This window comes from Glossina fuscipes, unplaced genomic scaffold (genome assembly GCF_014805625.2).
Source record: "Glossina fuscipes isolate IAEA_lab_2018 unplaced genomic scaffold, Yale_Gfus_2 1, whole genome shotgun sequence".
NCBI classification, from domain to species: domain Eukaryota; kingdom Metazoa; phylum Arthropoda; class Insecta; order Diptera; family Glossinidae; genus Glossina; species Glossina fuscipes.
Genome location: NW_023998415.1, coordinates 17,103,028 through 17,121,067, shown reverse-complemented (window position 1 = coordinate 17,121,067; position 18,040 = coordinate 17,103,028). Strand labels below are relative to the sequence as shown.

The 18,040-nt window shown below is 32.8% G+C and overlaps 3 protein-coding genes across 3 annotated transcripts; 2 read left to right on the top strand and 1 right to left on the bottom strand.

Moving 5' to 3' along the window:
• On the top strand, positions 1 to 3,039 carry LOC119632476 (calphotin). The gene is made up of 4 exons (XM_038025394.1): positions 1 to 86; positions 160 to 498; positions 2,264 to 2,347; positions 2,406 to 3,039. Exons 1-4 carry the CDS (start codon positions 75 to 77, stop codon positions 2,922 to 2,924), a joined length of 954 nt encoding a protein of 317 aa, XP_037881322.1. The 5' UTR covers positions 1 to 74; the 3' UTR covers positions 2,925 to 3,039.
• A 10,536-nt stretch (positions 3,040 to 13,575) lies between these two features.
• LOC119632474 (glycine-rich protein 23-like) lies at positions 13,576 to 16,246 on the top strand. The gene is made up of 2 exons (XM_038025392.1): positions 13,576 to 13,587; positions 15,704 to 16,246. Exons 1-2 carry the CDS (start codon positions 13,576 to 13,578, stop codon positions 16,244 to 16,246), a joined length of 555 nt encoding a protein of 184 aa, XP_037881320.1.
• Positions 16,247 to 16,803: 557 nt separating this feature from the next.
• Positions 16,804 to 17,316, bottom strand: LOC119632471 (neuropeptide-like protein 31). The gene is made up of 2 exons (XM_038025390.1): positions 17,305 to 17,316; positions 16,804 to 17,145 (listed from the first exon to the last, which is right to left on the bottom strand). The coding sequence occupies exons 1-2, from the start codon at positions 17,314 to 17,316 to the stop codon at positions 16,804 to 16,806; spliced, it is 354 nt and encodes a 117-aa protein (XP_037881318.1).
• Positions 17,317 to 18,040: the final 724 nt, after the last annotated feature.

Sequence of the window (18,040 nt, the reverse complement as noted above, 5' to 3'; positions counted from 1 at the left end):
ATAACCGTATCATAGTTTCAGCTAAAAACATTCCTTCCTAAAGCCAGCAGATAAACGTAAATCGCTTTATAAAAATGAACAAATCGGTGAGTTTTGATTATCTCTACTAAATATTTTATATAAAAAAATGATTTTTTTTTTTTTTTTTTAACTTTAAAGATTTTCATTGTTTTTGCTTTAATTGGTGGCGTATTGGCTCAGTCAGGTATTTTAAGTCCTGCCGTACCTGCTGCTTTTGCGCCCGCATTAACTTATGCTAACGCCCCATTGTATGCGGCCGGTGGTAGTCAACAAGTTGATATACGTCACAATTACGATGGAACTTTATCGTCTTATACGACAGCACCTTTCGCTTATGCTGGTCCATTTTCAAGCCGATATGCGACCGGCTTACCGACGGCTACTTTTACTGCTGCCACGGCTCCTTATATCGCATCATATCCTGCTGCCTATGCCTCGCCTGCTGCTATAGCAGCCGCACCAGCTCCTCTGGCACTTTAAATTGATATTTTACGATCAACTTTTGCTACATCCACTGGTACTGCGTTTCACGCAGGATTATCCGAAATATATATTAAAATAATGAATGAATATAAACTGCTTTTCCTCTTATATTTAACTTAATCCCGTCTCGTTAGCCGATTTTACTTCATCAAATCCAAAAAAAAAAAAAAAAAATATGAAAGATATTTTTTCGTCCTCCCCATGGGAATTGAAAGTTTTTGGTATAAATATTGAGAATTGCAAGTTTGATTAAAATTCCCTTAAAAGTTAGTTGTTGTAAGGACGAGACATAAGTTCTTGTGTATTTACCTTATGAGATTGTAGTGTGAATTTCACTTATGGATTTTAATTTTACATATCAGAATGATATCTCTTGAGTATCGTAAAGCTGCCCTTATTGTTCTTTTAATGTTTTAGCTAACTCGACTTTAGCAGACTGAAAGTGAAGAAAGACTTTGTATGTTAATCGTGTAATCGATGTTCTTTAAGCTAAAAATAGAATCTCCGAATACCTTACCTGTCCGCTTACAATGAAATAACTCTTTCTCTCTCTCTCTCTCTCTCGCTCTGTCACTGTCTGTCTGTCTGCTTGTCTGTCTTTTTCTTTGAAATAGCCAACTTAGCCGACTTAAAGCATTTAAAATCTTGGCTTTCAATGTTATTTGCTAGTGATTGGCTAGTGATGATCTTGCTTTGCTTGCAAAGTTTTTTGGCTTTCTTCGAAATTTTACTCTCCGATTCCAAAAAGTTATTCGCATAATTAATTCCGAGTACATATGTATATATATATATATATATATATATATATATATATATATATATGTATATATAAAGGCCATTTTTTGTGTATAGATTTTTTTTTAGGTTTTGTAATCTACGTAATTTACTTCCCTAACTAAGCAATAACGTAAAACCTATAACTAATACAGTACGCTTTCAATAAAATTACGCAACGAAATTTACTTTAAACAAATTGTTACATACGCCTAGTATTATAAACTGGTAATTGGGTTAATAACCCACAAACACCATAATTTTCATTTTTGGTGGACGTCGTCGTAGTTGCCGTCTGTTGCAAAAGCGTTGTATTGTACAAAAGCATACATAGGAAAAAAAGAAAAAACACACTTACACACACACACACACACATACCCGATAGCTAAACTTGTAACTATTTTAGTGAGTGTGTTAACCAAACCTTTTAGGCCAATGCAATCACTGCATAAGTCACGACACAATTTTACAAAAGTTTACATCAAGATAACCAAAATGAGTGTATGGGTGTCTGTCTGTCTGTCTGTCTGTCTGTCTATCTGAATGTCTCTCGGTCGGTTTATGTGTGAATTATAATCACGCACTGCATTATGTTTAGGCCATTCACACCCAATAGGAGAAGAACAACAACAATATTAACCAGAAAAACTGTTAACAACAACAGCTGTTATTTAATAATAATTTGATAATATGACTAACAACAATTTTAGGGAATCGATTATCGACAAGAAAAAACTAAATAAATAAATAAATAAAAACCAAAAAAAAAAAAAGAAACAATAATAAAAAATAAAAATCCAAGAAAAAAAAAAAGTGAAAGACTGCATATATATATGTATGATATAATATATCGAAAATTTCAATATGTCAAATACATATATATATATACATATATTTATTAATTTTATTGACGCCGTTTGATATAAATTGCCGGCAAGTAATTATTAATTATTCATTAGTTCCTCAACATTTGCATTAATAAACACTAGTGTTCGAGTGTATTATTCTAAAACCAGTGGTGGAATTGCGTATCAACAATCAACTCACTAAAATGTTGCACCTGAAAGTGGTATAAATTGAGTTGAAATGTTGTTTTTAATTAAATATTGATTAACTTTGATTTTTAGACTTTCGCTTTAATTGCTTTGTGCGCCGTTGTATTCGTTCAGGCGAAGCCATCGCATCCTTTCGATTTTCATGCATTACCGGAACACTTTGCTTATGCGACACCTGAATTTTTGCACTCTGCACCGCTACCAATAGGACCGTCACCTCTATGGCCTGCGCCAGCTCCACTATTTGCCGCACCAGCTCCAGCTCCGTTATTACCTGCTCCAGCTCCGTTATTACCTGCTCCAGCGCCTTTACTGCCAGCGCCAGCTCCCCTATTGCCAGCACCGGCTCCTTTATTACACACACCAGTATTAGCGGCTCCGGCTCCTTTACCCGTTCCGCTACCCGTTCCACTCGCTCCAATACCAACATATCGGGCTATACCCGGTCCCAAAACTACCACGCATCATGTATCAGTTGGCTACGCATTTCCTCAAGCGGTCGTCGCTAGGCCTATAGTCGCACCGCATGCCCATTTCCATGCGGCGCCATTATCATGGGCTCATCACCATCACCATCATAGTCTTTTCTAAACATCGTTTCGCATTACTAAGCAAAACGATTTCATTTAGAACTTGTACTCATATAGCAATTATTATACCAAAATTTAAATAACTATTATTATTACAGAGACTAATTTATTTAACCTCCTCATCTTAAGCTGTACATTGTAAAATAATATAAGTAGCGTATTTCCTATCTAATGTATTGTATATATACAAAATCAAAAAATAAATATATATACATATATATATATATATATATATATATAGAAAATCTAATCTATAAAGTATGTATGTATCAAATAACAGCGTCTATTAGCAATTATCGAGATGAGGTTGAAATAAACTCATTCTTGCAGCAACGAGTTTAAAATCCAAGACGTTTCTATTAAATCATTTTTAAAATATTTTTCCATTATTTTGACTGTCGGTGTAACACTTTGGTTTCAAATATGAATTCGTAAGTACTTTCAAACGAGCTTCAGGTAAAACTTTCTTGCGTAATATTTTAAGATGTCAAGTGAATTTTGATTCCCAACACATGTTGGAATGAACAAACTATACTTATGTCAGAAGTTTACTAAAAGATATCCGAACCTATCGCTTGCAAGACTCTAATATAATAGAAGCTGAAAAAGTAAAGCAAAGATACTGCAAGGACTGCGTGTAATATGATGTCAAGCAATCGAAGTGAAGTGAATGCTTGACGATCTTTAGAAAGATTTTTATATCATTTTAATAATATATGCAAATATTGCATTACCAAAAAATGAATAAATAAATCACGAAACGAAAAACCGAAATAAGTGAAAAACGTACTACGAGTTATTTAGGGATTTATATCAAGCAAACGTTTCTTTTTTTTTTTTGTCTTCTTTAGGAAGGAAATCTCAGGTAAGAAAAACGTTATAAAAAATTTGCGGAAAACTTCCGGGATAAGTATTAAAGTAGGACTTAATCAATTTTAAGATATATGTTTGCATGCCTACGAGACGCTAGCTTCACAAATGTTAAGCGAAAGTCTCAATAAAGCGCGAGCAAATTGGAAAACAAGTAAGAATATTATAGTCGGGCGCCGTCGATCATTACATGCTCTACATCACTGCACCTAGTGAAGTTATTCGATCGTTTTGATAATAATACTCCGACTCATTATTTTCATGCAAAGCCCGCATATTGAAACGTTTGATTTTCTCTCCATATAAACGTTTGCGTTTCGTAATAGCGCCTATATAAGTGGAGGTCGAAAAAAGAAAAAAAATAGATCTATGTTATCCAAATTCCCTACAATTCATTTGTTTGGCTTAGACGCCCCCATGAATTGTTAATATAATACCATGAGATATCTTATAGGGAGGGTTGGAAGAAATAGACCCATACGGTTCAAATTAGGTCCACTTAATTTTTTTATTTGATCACTAGCATAGATAAATTTTCAGAAAACTTAGCGATTAGGCTCTTTTAGTATATAAAAGTTTACATTTCATGGGAATCCTTACAAGCGGTGGTATCCAAAAAATAGCCCGACGTAATCCAAATTCGGTAAGGTAAATTTCTTTGTCATTTTACTATTATGAGCCAATTTTCACTATGAGATACTAGAACTGTGACCTTTTTACCGTATAAAGCTTTAGTTTTCGCGACAACGATTATATGATTTCCACAATTGCTCGGCAAAAGTATCTAAGTAGCAGTATTTCGCTATTCTAAATTAATATGAAAACTTTGGGCCGGATGAGGAAATTTTTTGAACGAAATCTGAAGATCGTATGACGAAAAAGTCTAATTTTCAATACTTCACCCGAGTAAATAAGAATCGCCATTCTCCAATCAAATCTGAATTGGGGCGGAGTTTACTTTGGTCCCAGCTATAGAGATTGCTCAGTCGGTAAGCGCATAACATGTAACGAATGGGTATACCCATTAGACTGTGGCCACCATTCTCCTAATTTTTTTCTTTTTCCTGACTTCTTTCTGACCGTTACTGGGTTACACGAATAGGTGACATCCCCTGAATGGATTGAGAGAAACAAACGCTCTCCCAAAAAAACATTGATTAGTGTCGATTAGAGGAGTCGACGATCAATAGCCAACCGATTAGGCTACAACTTCCCCGCACAAACAGAGGTATTCTTGCCCTTGCGATTGGGAAAGTGCTCGAAATTTTCAAGGGTACAATTCTTTTCGAGGAAGGGATTCTTTCGTACAAATTCTAAAAAGTTCAATTAAGAAAATAAAAAAAAAAAATTTTTTTTCCTAAAAAATGCACAGTTGTGTTATTCGTTATAATTACGAAGTGATCTGAGTGAAAGCAGGCGCTTAATCAATAAATTTGTTTCAATTTCCAAAATTCTTATATAATTTTAAATGTTCGGAATACGAACTTTTAAGAAAAAAAAATGAAGACTCAATACAAGATTGATATATTCTTCTTCTGACATGTTCTTGAAAGCTTTTGTTCATTTTTATTTCATTGATACTATCGATGCTTCGTTTTGTATTTTATATAACATAATAGGAAAGGCGACTAAGTGCAGAGGCAGTAAAAACTCAAAAGAAAAAAGAGAAAATATCTAACTGGTCATCCTTCGGCCCGTACAACCAAAAAGCAATGATCCCAACTGTACCTCTCGTTCCATACCATCAAAGCACCATTAATACGACTCTATGACTCTATGTTCGAAAAATCAACTTTTTCAATCAATTAAAAATTTTGCACTTTTATTAATTACTTTTTTATATCACTCTCGAATCGGCTAAGTCGTTAATTAAAAAAGGTGAAAAGGAGAAAAGAAAATCGCAAGATGTTATTAAGAGGTTAAGTAAAATATTGAAGACTTTCTCCATATCTTATGGATCACATGTGTCAACAAGTCAAAGTCATAAAATGTTAATTGCTTGTTGAACTACAATCTGTATTTTAAGTAGCGCCGTAAAAAAAGAGTTGAAAGACTAAAGTTTTTTGCGAAAAAATTCGCAAAAGATCGACGTTAAAGTTACGCAATTCTTAAATTCTCGAATTAAGTAAAATTTTTCACAAGTAAATCGCTTAATAATATCGCACGTATGCAATGCATGTATGTGTCAGTGAATGATAATTTGCCGCAAGTCTTAAACGAGTTGCATTTGTTGCATGAGTAAACTACACGCCCCTTTTATGGGTAGCATTTCTTGGCCATTATTATTATTAAATGCTGCAATTATTATTTTCTGAAATTAAGATATTCGCATGAGTGTGTGTTCACATTAATCTAATTACAAAAATAAATTTTTGCAAATACATACGCGTTCGCCTATGTGCACCGATATGAAGGCAGATAGACTATAATTTTCTTTCTTTTGTTGTTATTGTTTTTAAATACACAACCGTATGCATGCATTCATTATAGTAGTAAAATGTGAATTATGCACACAAACGTTTACATATATATATATATATGAATGCATATATTTAGCTATGGATAAGATTTGCAAAATAAATCGGCTTCAAAACAGGAGTTTAATTTATTTTTTTGTACTTCTGTTCGCATACATGAATGAGATTTTCAATTAAAACTTTAAGCTTAACAAACAGAAATTTAAATGAACACCAAACAACATTGCCTATAAACATACATTCTTACATATATATATATATATATACATATATACAAACTTTGATCTATACATATGGATGTGTATATATATATATATATATATATATATGTCGTATATGATGTGGTGGTTAAAAATAAAACCGTCTTTATATGTATTTATATATGTATGCATATACATATTATATATGTATTTATAAAATGTAAACATGCATATATATATATTTAGATGAATATATGAACGTATGAATGTATGAATGTATGTTTATATGGGGGAAGAATTAAATTATGAAATAATTAAAAATTCCATACACGATCACGACTTAATCAATGAACAAATGCATGAATAAAGGAATTAATGCATGTGTAACAAATATTCAGAAATTAATCAATCGGAATGATATAAAGAAGAAAAAACGCAACGCACACAAGTCAAACAATATAAGAGAAAATTGTAGTTAAAAATAAATGTTAAAGAAAGGAAAGAAAAATAAATAATTAAGTTGTAATAAAAAGAAAGGAGGAAAACTGCAGCTAACCGGGCGCAAAGTTTGTAAACAGCAAAAATTGCACGCCTATCATTGTTGGCATGCATGTATATGCATGCAACATACATAAACCTTATTATGAAATAGTGTCGGACTTATTTAAACTTGTAGATTAACTTGCTTGCCGCGCCGCAAATAAATCTTTTTTTTTTTTTTTTAAATATTTAAAATTTGTATGCTAAAGACTTAAATATAAAGAAATACTTTGCGAATCTTTTTTCCTTTTTTATTTTTTTTTTACGTTGTTGTCGTTGTCGTTGGTCGAAGCCGGAGGGCGCAAAGACTTTTAATATTCCGTATGTAACAAAGTTCAGTGAGAGAGAGAGAGAGAGAATCCCTACATAAACAATTTTCATCAATATTCCGCATACAAAAGGTAGAAAAAACAAAAAAAAAAAAAACAAAAAAAAATTACTAGCTATGGTTAAATTTACTCGAAATAATTGACACAATAGGCATTTGAGTTAGTCATGGTACCGTACTTCTTTTGGAAAAGACGAAAAAATCGTGGCACACCTCGCCTGGATTGCTCACAGTCTTGCTAATATTGCTTCTTACGCGTCTTCTTATTCATATTTTATTCAATTAAGTAAATAAGAAAAATTCGCAACATGTCCAACATGCCTCCCCCATGCATAATGTTTATAAAGGAATATATATGTATCCTTATGTAGTAACTAAGAAACTAAAGAATTTTAAATATTCAACATCACTCACGTCTTCTTTTAACTCATATCCCCAATTTAGATTTAATAGAAACAAACGCTTTACTTTGCATATACAATTCCCCCATACATAACACATACATATATAAATATATAAAATGTTCTCGACATAGATACGATTATCCTTCACCCATGCATACACAAGTTTATTTCATTTTTATTTGATAAAGCAACGATAATCATTTTACGCGTTATTGCGGTAATTTTGATAGGCGACTTCTGCAGCGAGAAATGATAAAGGTGTGGTAAAAACCAATTGTATATAGCGATTAAATTCAATGATAACATTTTCCATTTCCCATATTATTGAATTATTCAGCGATTGCCCAACGCACAAAATTGCATTTTCGACATTTTCATTGCTTTTGTTGTTTCAGACTGGGATGGTGACGTTGCTCTATCATGTTTCGGCAACGCCCTGGGTGAGCAAAAAAAGTCGAAAACAATGAAATACAGCTCAAGTTCTCAGCTCAAAGTACTTTCGGACAGCTTAGCAATTGATGAGTCAACTGTACCTAGACGTTTACACGCGACGGTGAAGATTCAAGAAGAGGAACAATGACTACCTCGCAAATTGACTGAAACTAACGGCCATAACGGCCACTTGTTGTTGGTTTAGTTGCCAAAGATACGCTTTTGCTTGCCATAGCCAGTGTACTCAGCAGACATGCCGCCTCCTGTTCAGATCAATGCAGCATGGCTGCATGACTGACACGCGGTTACCCAAAGTTGAAAAAATGCGAAAATGATTTGACGATTGGTTCGCTGCCAAGCCAACGCGAGATGAGAAACAGTTGCAGAAAATGATGGAAAATATTTCCATTGCATTGCAATTTTTCTCAATAAATGGCTTTTTCAAGTGTAAAAATTGTCAGAATTAGTGCCAATGCAACCAACCACCTAATACGTACAGTATGTGTTTTCGAAAGAAGAAAATGAAAAACGAATGTCAGGTATTTTAGTATTCGACGATAGCTAAATAAAATATAAACTCTGTCATGTCAACGTGAATATAATCTTTGTCATATTAATTAAGCATTGTCGGAGCTGTTAAAGATGAAACGTCAAATGCACTGTTAACATTTTTATTGTTACGTAATGCAATGCCATGACAGTAAGACTTTTCGATATCGACGAACATGTATTGTATATAAAATGAATTTATTGAAAAAAAAAAAAAAAATACATATAATAAAAGGGCGGAAGCTATCACACGATTGTCTACGACGCGTCCATTAAAAACTCTACCTTCCCTTAATTCTTATCATCAATTTTTTTTTTTAAATTGTCACAAAAATGTTTTACAAATTTATGGTAAGCATATAAGAAAATTTAATTTTATTAATTTTTTTTTTTTTTTTTTTTTTTTTTATGCAACAAATCAATTTACTTTTATTTGGATAATGCATTGCATAAGTGTTTTCTCAGCTCCAAGCGAAGCTAGCGTTATACAGAATTATGGCAAGATGGTCGCCCCGCCCGCATCCACATATAATGCTCACACTATCGAACATGCTATAGCTTATTCTTTACTCTTACAAGCTGCACCTACTTCTACAACAGTTTTCGCTTTCACTAAATCTACTACTACGCCTCCTTTAATGTCAATTTCCCCTCCTACTTCTCTATACAGTCAAATCGCCTTGACTGCGGCGAATAGACCTGCGTCTTCTTCAAGTTTTAACAGGCCACCTGGGATAGGATTTCTTGGTTTAACCTATGCTGCAACAGCATTCGCATCCTTTCTTTATAATTTTTAAGAGATTCTTTTTCTATCAATATTAATTTATTATTATTATTATTATTATTTTTTTTTGTATTTGCAATAACAAAATCAAGAATTATGTATATTTACAAAAATCCTTGATCAAAATAAAATTCAAAGTTCGTTCAAGTATACCGTTACCCATTGAGACAAATTGAAGGAAATCTTTTAGGTAGACCGCTTCTTAGTTTTAAGCTCAATGTTGAGAATAGTTGATGACAAAGGTTCTTACGAAATATAATAAAAATCTTAATATTTTCATATTCACATGTTGACGCTTTCGCGACAGCAAAGAGCTCGAAAGATCTATATAATAAATCGTTCATCAAAGTCAGTTAGTACTCTTCTGTTCTGTGCTCAAGGAACTCGAGCCAGATTTTAGTTATAGATGTCGGTTGAGAAAACTGAAGAAAAAACTTACCTAATTCAAATTTAAAGGGAGAAAGAGAGAGAGAGAGAGAGAGAGAGAGAGAGAGAGAGATAGAGAGATAGTAAATACTTCTGCTACAAATTTACCTTCCATTCGAACTATTGAGAAAACTTTGATTTTTTTTATAATTTTGAAAATTAATAACCATAGGGTATTAATTGTGCTAAACTTATTTGTTGATCCAACATGCCCATTGTTAAATTGAAGTAAAAATTTATTGGTTGTCTTCCAGTTTTGATGTATTCTTAAATTTATTCGATATTTAATCGGTACATCTACTTGTTGCTTAACACTTTGAAATGCATTGGAGCTGGGTACGTTTTCATTCAGATTCAGGAAGAAGATCGAGTTACATTTTCTACCCGTATCTCAAATATATTTGCTGGATATAATGATGTGAATTTTTCCTTTTCCTATCATTGCAAGAAGAAAGTGATAAGAAGTGTAAGGATTGGACGAGACTAAACTAAATATTCAATTAATTATTGCAAATAATTCGATCATTTTTTAAAGCAATTATCATAAATTTATAAGTTTGAAAACATTTAGAAAAGTTTTTCTTTCTTAATGCGGGACCAATCGATTCTTGATAACATCAGATTTCCTTATTACGTTTTACTGACCTAATAAAATTTTCGCTAATGCAATCACTATTTGAGGGATTTTTTTTTTTTTTTTTTTTTTTTGCTAAAAAACTATATACTGAGATAGATATAAATTTTTATTCTTATCTAAGCGAAACATTATTCTCTTTGACACAAATGCCCGAAAAACATAGTAAAACATAAATAAATTATTATAAAAACATAATTGAACATAACTAAGTAAATCACAATCACTAACGTAAAAACATATACATACACACACACACACACACACACACACGTATCACATAAATTTGGGAACATAACTCCTTAGCTAAAAAATTCAATAGTATTTAAGCTCAAATTTATACATAATTTATTCATGAGGAAAAAAAATAATTTCCCATGAATTATGTTGTTGATGATAAGCCAGAGGAAAAGGCATAATTAATAATATGAAAAGAAAACGAAATATTCATTTATTTAACAAAAAAAAAAAAAAAAGATACAACTACGAAATAACAAAAAGAAAAATAATCTATAGTTTTATTAAGGGGCCTTTCTATTGTATTATATATAAACTGGATGCATATGCAAGGCAAGGCAAGAAGAAAAAAAAATAAATAAATAAAAATAAAAAAATAAACTTCTTTTTTTTATTTATTTATTTTTTTTATTATACAATCCGTTAAACCAAAAATAAAAATGTACATTAAACGCAAAAATCAGGCTTCTAGACAACTAGGCTAATACATATTTCAACCACAGCAACAGCACTAACAATAGTAAGAAAAAAAATGCAGACAAGAGACACAACTAAACTGGCCACAAGTCACACACACACCCATTATATGATAGCTATGCTTGTTGGCCAGTTTTATGTGCATTGTCTCGGCTTAACTTGTGGTAAGAAATAAAAAAAAAAGTGAAAAAAAAAATAAACAAAAAACAAAAAAAAAAAAATCACACAACATACTCGGGCTTGGTAGAAAAGGAAGAAACGCGGTGGCAGACAAATAAACTAAACGACATACATACACGCGTTAAAAACAGATCATGCAACAATTTTATATAAACGTAATTGTTCGTAAAAGGAAATATTGGTTAATATCGCAAAATCACAAGACCAAAAAAAAAAAAAAAAAAAAAAAAAAAAAAAAAACCAAAATAAGTTTTATATCCATCAACAAAGGACGGCGGATCTAGTCATTTTTTCATTACATATGCGACAACGAGAAAAACTCACCAAAAACCCCTATCCACCATTAATTAGAAAGACGTAACCATCATCAACTGTTTATCCGCATATTGCTTGAAACTTCCACGATCAAGTTTGCGATACACATCATAATCCTTCTTTATGCTAATCAAATCAATCAAATTAACAAGAAGAAGACTTGATGCTATGATAAATATATTCACGATACGTAAAATATTTAAAAATAATTGTAAATTGTAAATAAACTAAAAAAAAATTTGAATATATTTTCATGAGTAATCTATGACCCAAAAGATGCTTACTAGAAGTGTTCTAAGGCATCGGATGAAATGATCCATTGTCTATATCGTACGCAATCAGCATAAAATTTTGTTGCCCTAAGACTTATTTGGTTTGTTTGTTTGTTTTTATTTATTTATTTTTTTTTTTAAATTAATACTTGTGGGTGTTCGTGTTTGTGTGTGCTTATTACAAAATTTATTTATTTATTTTTTTTTTTAATAAATTAATTAAAATCAAAGTTGCATGAGTATTTGGCAAGATTTAATTTAAGAAAACCATATTTATGAAGTTAATAATAATTATCCTCCCTGGAGAGTGATAGAGAAATGAATGCTTTTCTCACATATCACTAACATTATTGAACTACTTAACGGGTGATAAATTTATGATAAAGTCATATAAAGAAAATTGAATGAATTGAAAACGTGAAGTAAACTTTTAAACACATATCCACGCATCCCATTAAATAATATATCCAGCAATGAGGAAACAGACTTATTTCCTATTAAAGCAAAAAGCGATGAACATGTTTTTTTTCTTCATATCCACAATATCGCAGAATGAGGGTATACTCATTTCATCATAATTTTTGTTTGCACTAAACAAAAGACAAAGGAAGCTTTTAGGAAGTGCTCTTCTAAGTGATCATATAATAAATATATTATTGATTATCGTTAAATAGTAGATCGATCTAATCATAAGTGACCGTCTGTGGATGTTTATTATCTTATTTCTCTCTCTCTCTCTCTCTCTCTCTCTCTCTCTCTCTCTCTCTCTCTCTCTAGGTCTGTGTGTATATGTGTAACTTTCTATTCGAAATTCTTTTATGAAAATGGTCCAAATATCGGTCGAAAGGATACGTTTACAGTACAATATAAACTAAGAATACCTTTGTATCCAAGAGCCATAAAATTGGATTTTTCGCTTATAGCTCATAAGAGTTTCCATGTACATGCCATGTAGAGAAATTTCCTTCAGGATAGCGGGTGATGGATATACAAAAGTCGGCCTGAACTGAATATGATATTCTTACTTGCTTTTTTCTCTGTTTTTCCCAACGTAATTTTTTAACACCTTAACTTACATTTGTATCCCCTACTGAAACACTTTTACTATTCATCCTCGTTTTTTCTTATTCATTTATTACTAGCTATTACTTGTTACTTGTTTATTTATTTATTTTTTTTTTTGCTTTTCTTATGGGACAACATACCAATGCATAGGCGACATATTTTTCCGTTTTTTCTTCTTGGGATAGATTTTCGAGACCAAATAAGTTTATCTTCCAGTTACTTCAAATGGTTTATACTGGTACCGGCAAGACATGATTTGATTTTTCCATGAATATATTATTGTTTTTTAGATTTAACATTAAAAAGAAGAAACATCTATCTTGCATTTTTCACTATAAAAAGCCTTTCACAATCGCATTAAATCATCACTTGCAATCAGTAGCAATCAATAGCTCTTTTGAAACAAAACAGTTTATAATTATAAAAATCTTTTCTTTCATTCTCACATATCCTTCGCATAAAATGGATAAATTGGTAAGTGAATTATATCGATAGTCCTTCAGACAATCAAAAAACAACAAATAAAAAAGAAAAAGTACAAAGTGTAACATACAAGGAGTTTAGCATATAAAAAAAAAAAAAAAGTGAATGAGGCGGGGGAAAAAAAAAAAAAACTAAAACATTGTGAATCGTGCATAAAAATTCATATAAAATATCGAAAAGATACAAGTTTCCTAACATTAAATTGGAATAAGAACTTTTTTACAATATTATCTAAACCGATCATTACAAGTTTTTATTGAAAACACATTTGTATTGTTATAGGAGGCAGGCTCTATGCAAAAAAAACAAAAAAAAAACAAAAAGGCGATCTCAATTTCACTTTCTCCTTTAAAAGTTTATATCGTGCAATTATTCAATTACAATTTCTCTTACTCTCTTATTCTGTTATTTAAGTCTAGGACTTAAGATCCAGATAATTGTCTCGGGAGACAAGGTTCAATCCATATAGTGTACTCATGCTGCGATTTAAAGTGCAAGTACTGACGCACGACAAATATGTCTGCGATTACGTGTTTCAACGTGTTGTATGTATGTGTGTGTGTGTGTGTGTGTGTGTGTGTGTGTAAAACATTGCACTGACTCAAGAATTTAAAACGTGCAACTATCATCACATAAAACACATATTCACTCTACGCGCCGTAATCCCTAAACTGTCTTAGACGATAGTGAATGACTTCATTGCAAAATTATTGTTATTGAGAATATTGCTACTTTTCCGCTCTCTGCGAGTACGACAAAAGGCCGCAACAGTCAATCATTCATTATCTTGTTGAAAATTTCGTAGAATTTTGGCAATATGCTGAAGGAATCGACTATCCCTGGCATATCATTTCAACTAAGACAGCAGTCTAGACTTACCTCAACTAGCTAGAGGAATGGATTAATGAAAATAACGGTCGCAATGTAAAATTGCTTAAAAAATTTGTGTCTGAATCCGATCATATCGTAATCTGGATTTTTTTCTAAATTGACATACTGTAAGACTTTGGCTATAGATCCTTTTTTATACCTTACACCATTTACGATATAGTTTAGCTTGTGCAGTTTTATCAAGTTAGTTAGTATTAAGTCGTAAGTAACACGCAGAAGGACTTAAGGCGGACCCACCTCTTACTATACCAATCGATTCAGAATCATAATCTGTATTAATCTAAGCCTGTTTGTCCATCTGATGTCCGTCCATATAAATTTTTGTTCAAGTTATAGGTCGAATTTTTGGGATATTTCGATGAAATTTGATAGAATGACATGTTTTGACCCAAGGACGAACGCTATTAAAAATGCTTCGGATCGATACCCATATAACGCCCTATTCTGAAAAGTCGTTGTGCGGGAAAAAATTGTAAGTTTCAAAATTTCTCACGCAAACGTGAGTAAGTAGTATATTTTTGATCGGCTGGGGCAATTTTTGAACCCCCTCTCATATAACGTTAATTGAAGTTCAGGGGACAAAAACATGCTTCACGATGAAAATTACATAACAATAGTAATTTAACATAAAAAAAAAGTAACTGTGCCGCATTTAGAAAATCTCGGCATATTTTTATGGATCCTACCCTATGTAAGAATTACAATTGTACTACATTAGGTTGCCTTTTGAGTCCGCTTGCCCATAAACACGCACTTGAAAAATATGCCTTTACACGGAAGTCAGATATAATTTTAGTGTTCTATAATAAAAATACGAATAGTGTTCGACAATGAAGGGTAAATTAGGGTGTTTAATGGTCGATCTTGCCCAGCTAGATGTTCTTACTTGTGTTTTTTTTTTTTTTTCTTTTTTCATTGTGTTCACGTTTGAACAAAATTTCGATATCCGTCTAACGCAACAATATAAAATTAAAAATTGCATAACGTATACAAGTAAATTTCAGATCGGTATTTCTTACAGAATCGATTGTGTAGCTTACCTTTAGACTAATTTGATGGTGCAGTAATGCATGGATGAACGAAATCTCTTCTTGATATTTTGATTAGGTCTTTAATGAGTGTTTCGGGGCGTTTATGACTTTTTCTGTTTGTTACATATTAAGTCTGTGTTAGTGTACATTTTTTTATATTCTCTTTTTGCTTTTCACTTTTGCAGTTCAGCGCTGCTTTAGTCTTGTCTGCGTGCGTTTATAATGCTCAGGCTGGTGTAATTGGTGGCGGAGGTTTGGCATTGGGCGGCGGAGGTATTGAGTTAGCCTCATTAGGTGGTCACGGCCTTGGCGGCTTGGGCGGATTTGGTGGCGGTATAGCACTTGGTGGTGGTGGTGGCGGTGGCGGTGGCGGATTGGCTGTCGGTGGCGGTTCAACAATAGCTATAGCCCCTGTTGTCACTCGTACTATATCAGCAACTCCAATTATTACAAAAACCATAACACCTGTTGTTACTAAAACAATTTCGGCCGTTCCAACTGTGACTAAAACTATATCGCACGCACCCGTAGCTATAACACCATTAACAGCACCGGTTGCTGTGGCTGCAGGTCCTGCCATCGCAGTAAGCAGTGCACTTGGCGGCGGGTTGGGCGGCGGTTATGGCGGCGGTTATGGCGGCGGCTTGGGCGGATTAGGCGGTCATGGATTAGGCGGTGCAATAGCGCTTGGCGGCGGTCTAGGCTTAGGACATGGCCATGGTTGGTAAATTACATAAATACAACTTTACGCCTTTATTTTCAGTTCAATTGTTTAATAATAAGTGAAAACTAAACCAAATTGTTACTTTATATATATATATATAAGTTCCAAATATTTCATATATATCAAGTTTTGTCATTACCCTCATCCTATAACGTTAGTTACTTTAACCATATAACCGCAAGGGGGTGCATTAATATTACATTCATATTCGTATAACAAATACTTTATATTAGTTTGTGTTTTTTTTTTTGTTTTTTTTAATTTAATGTGAAATAAAAGTTAAAATAATTTCAAGCACACACACCACCAGATGAACAAAACTGTGCGGTACAAAAAGTCAATTTGTGATTTTCTTTTCTTAACGTGTGTTTTAGTGAAAAATTTGAATCGTTCGCAAATGCAGTCAATTTGCTGGAGGTTTTTCAATAAAAAAAAAAAGGACAAAAAGGAAAACGAAAAATTATCAAAAACACGAACAATTTACACTTTATTTATCATAGTTTCCTTTTAGTGAAAAGGTACAGATAATCGATTAGAAAATTGTTTATTTTCTAAATGGATTTATTTGCCCCAACCGTGGCCGCCATAGCCGCCATAGCCGCCGTAGCCGCCATAGCCGCCATAGCCGCCACCATATTTGCCGCCACCGTAACCGCCATATGCAATAACCGGAGCTGCCACGGCAACCTTGGCGACAGGTACGGCAGCCACTGCGACCTTAGCAACTGGCACGGCAACTGCTACAGGAGCGGCTGCGTAAGAAACAGCAATACCTCCACCTCCGCCATGTCCACCATAGCCTCCCCCATAGCCACCACCATATCCACCACCATATCCACCGCCCCCGCCTAAGAATCCGGGAGCAGCAGTTACGCTGACAATCAAAGCCCAGATAAGGATAATCTAAAAAATTGATAAACGAAAACGTTCCATGAGTACTTTAAAAACAAAAAAAAAAAACAACGAATCCTTGGATTTATATCCATTTTATTTATTTATTTATTTGTTTTTCTTTTCTCAAAATATTTATCTTTTCCTTTTCCTCTACCATTTTTCACTTACAATTTTCAACATATTGTTTATGATTTTCTTTAAATTTTTTTCTTCTAATTTTTAAAGTGACTGACTGCACTGACTCGGTTGTACCTTCTCGTATGTTTATCACACAATGTTTAATTGATTTACAACGAATTTGCAGCGTTTTTATATCTTTAAACAATTCAATGAAATTGCAAGCTTTAAAGCTGATAATTACACCTCAAGCACCAAAAGAACATAACGTATAACGTTTAAAAAGGATTACATAAATCTCTTATTAGACCATTTTGGTAGCTAGTAAGTAACTCTCGTTTTTCACATCGCTAATGTTTGCCAAGAATATCAAAGAAACGCATTTATCATTGATTTGTTTACGTTATTTACGTTGCGTGGTATTTGTATCATTTCAAAATCTCACGTGAAAACTTGCATGAGTTTGGATTTCATGTTGATATTGATGCGATTGCTACATGAAATTTCGTAAAAAAAAAAAAAGAAAAAAGCACAAAAAAAAAAAACAACTAAATAACTAATTTACAATGAAATTGAAGATTAAATCGCTAAACATGTTTCCAACACAAATTCCTTAGGATACATATTATAACATGTAGTAAAGTTCATATGAGGAAGTCTAACAACATAACCAGCGATTTCGATTTCCTATCCATAATAACGCGAAAGGTAAAATTTCTAAAACACACAGTCGTTTCGATGAGTTTAAGAAATCTACATAATGCGGCCGAGTTAAGTTGAAATTATA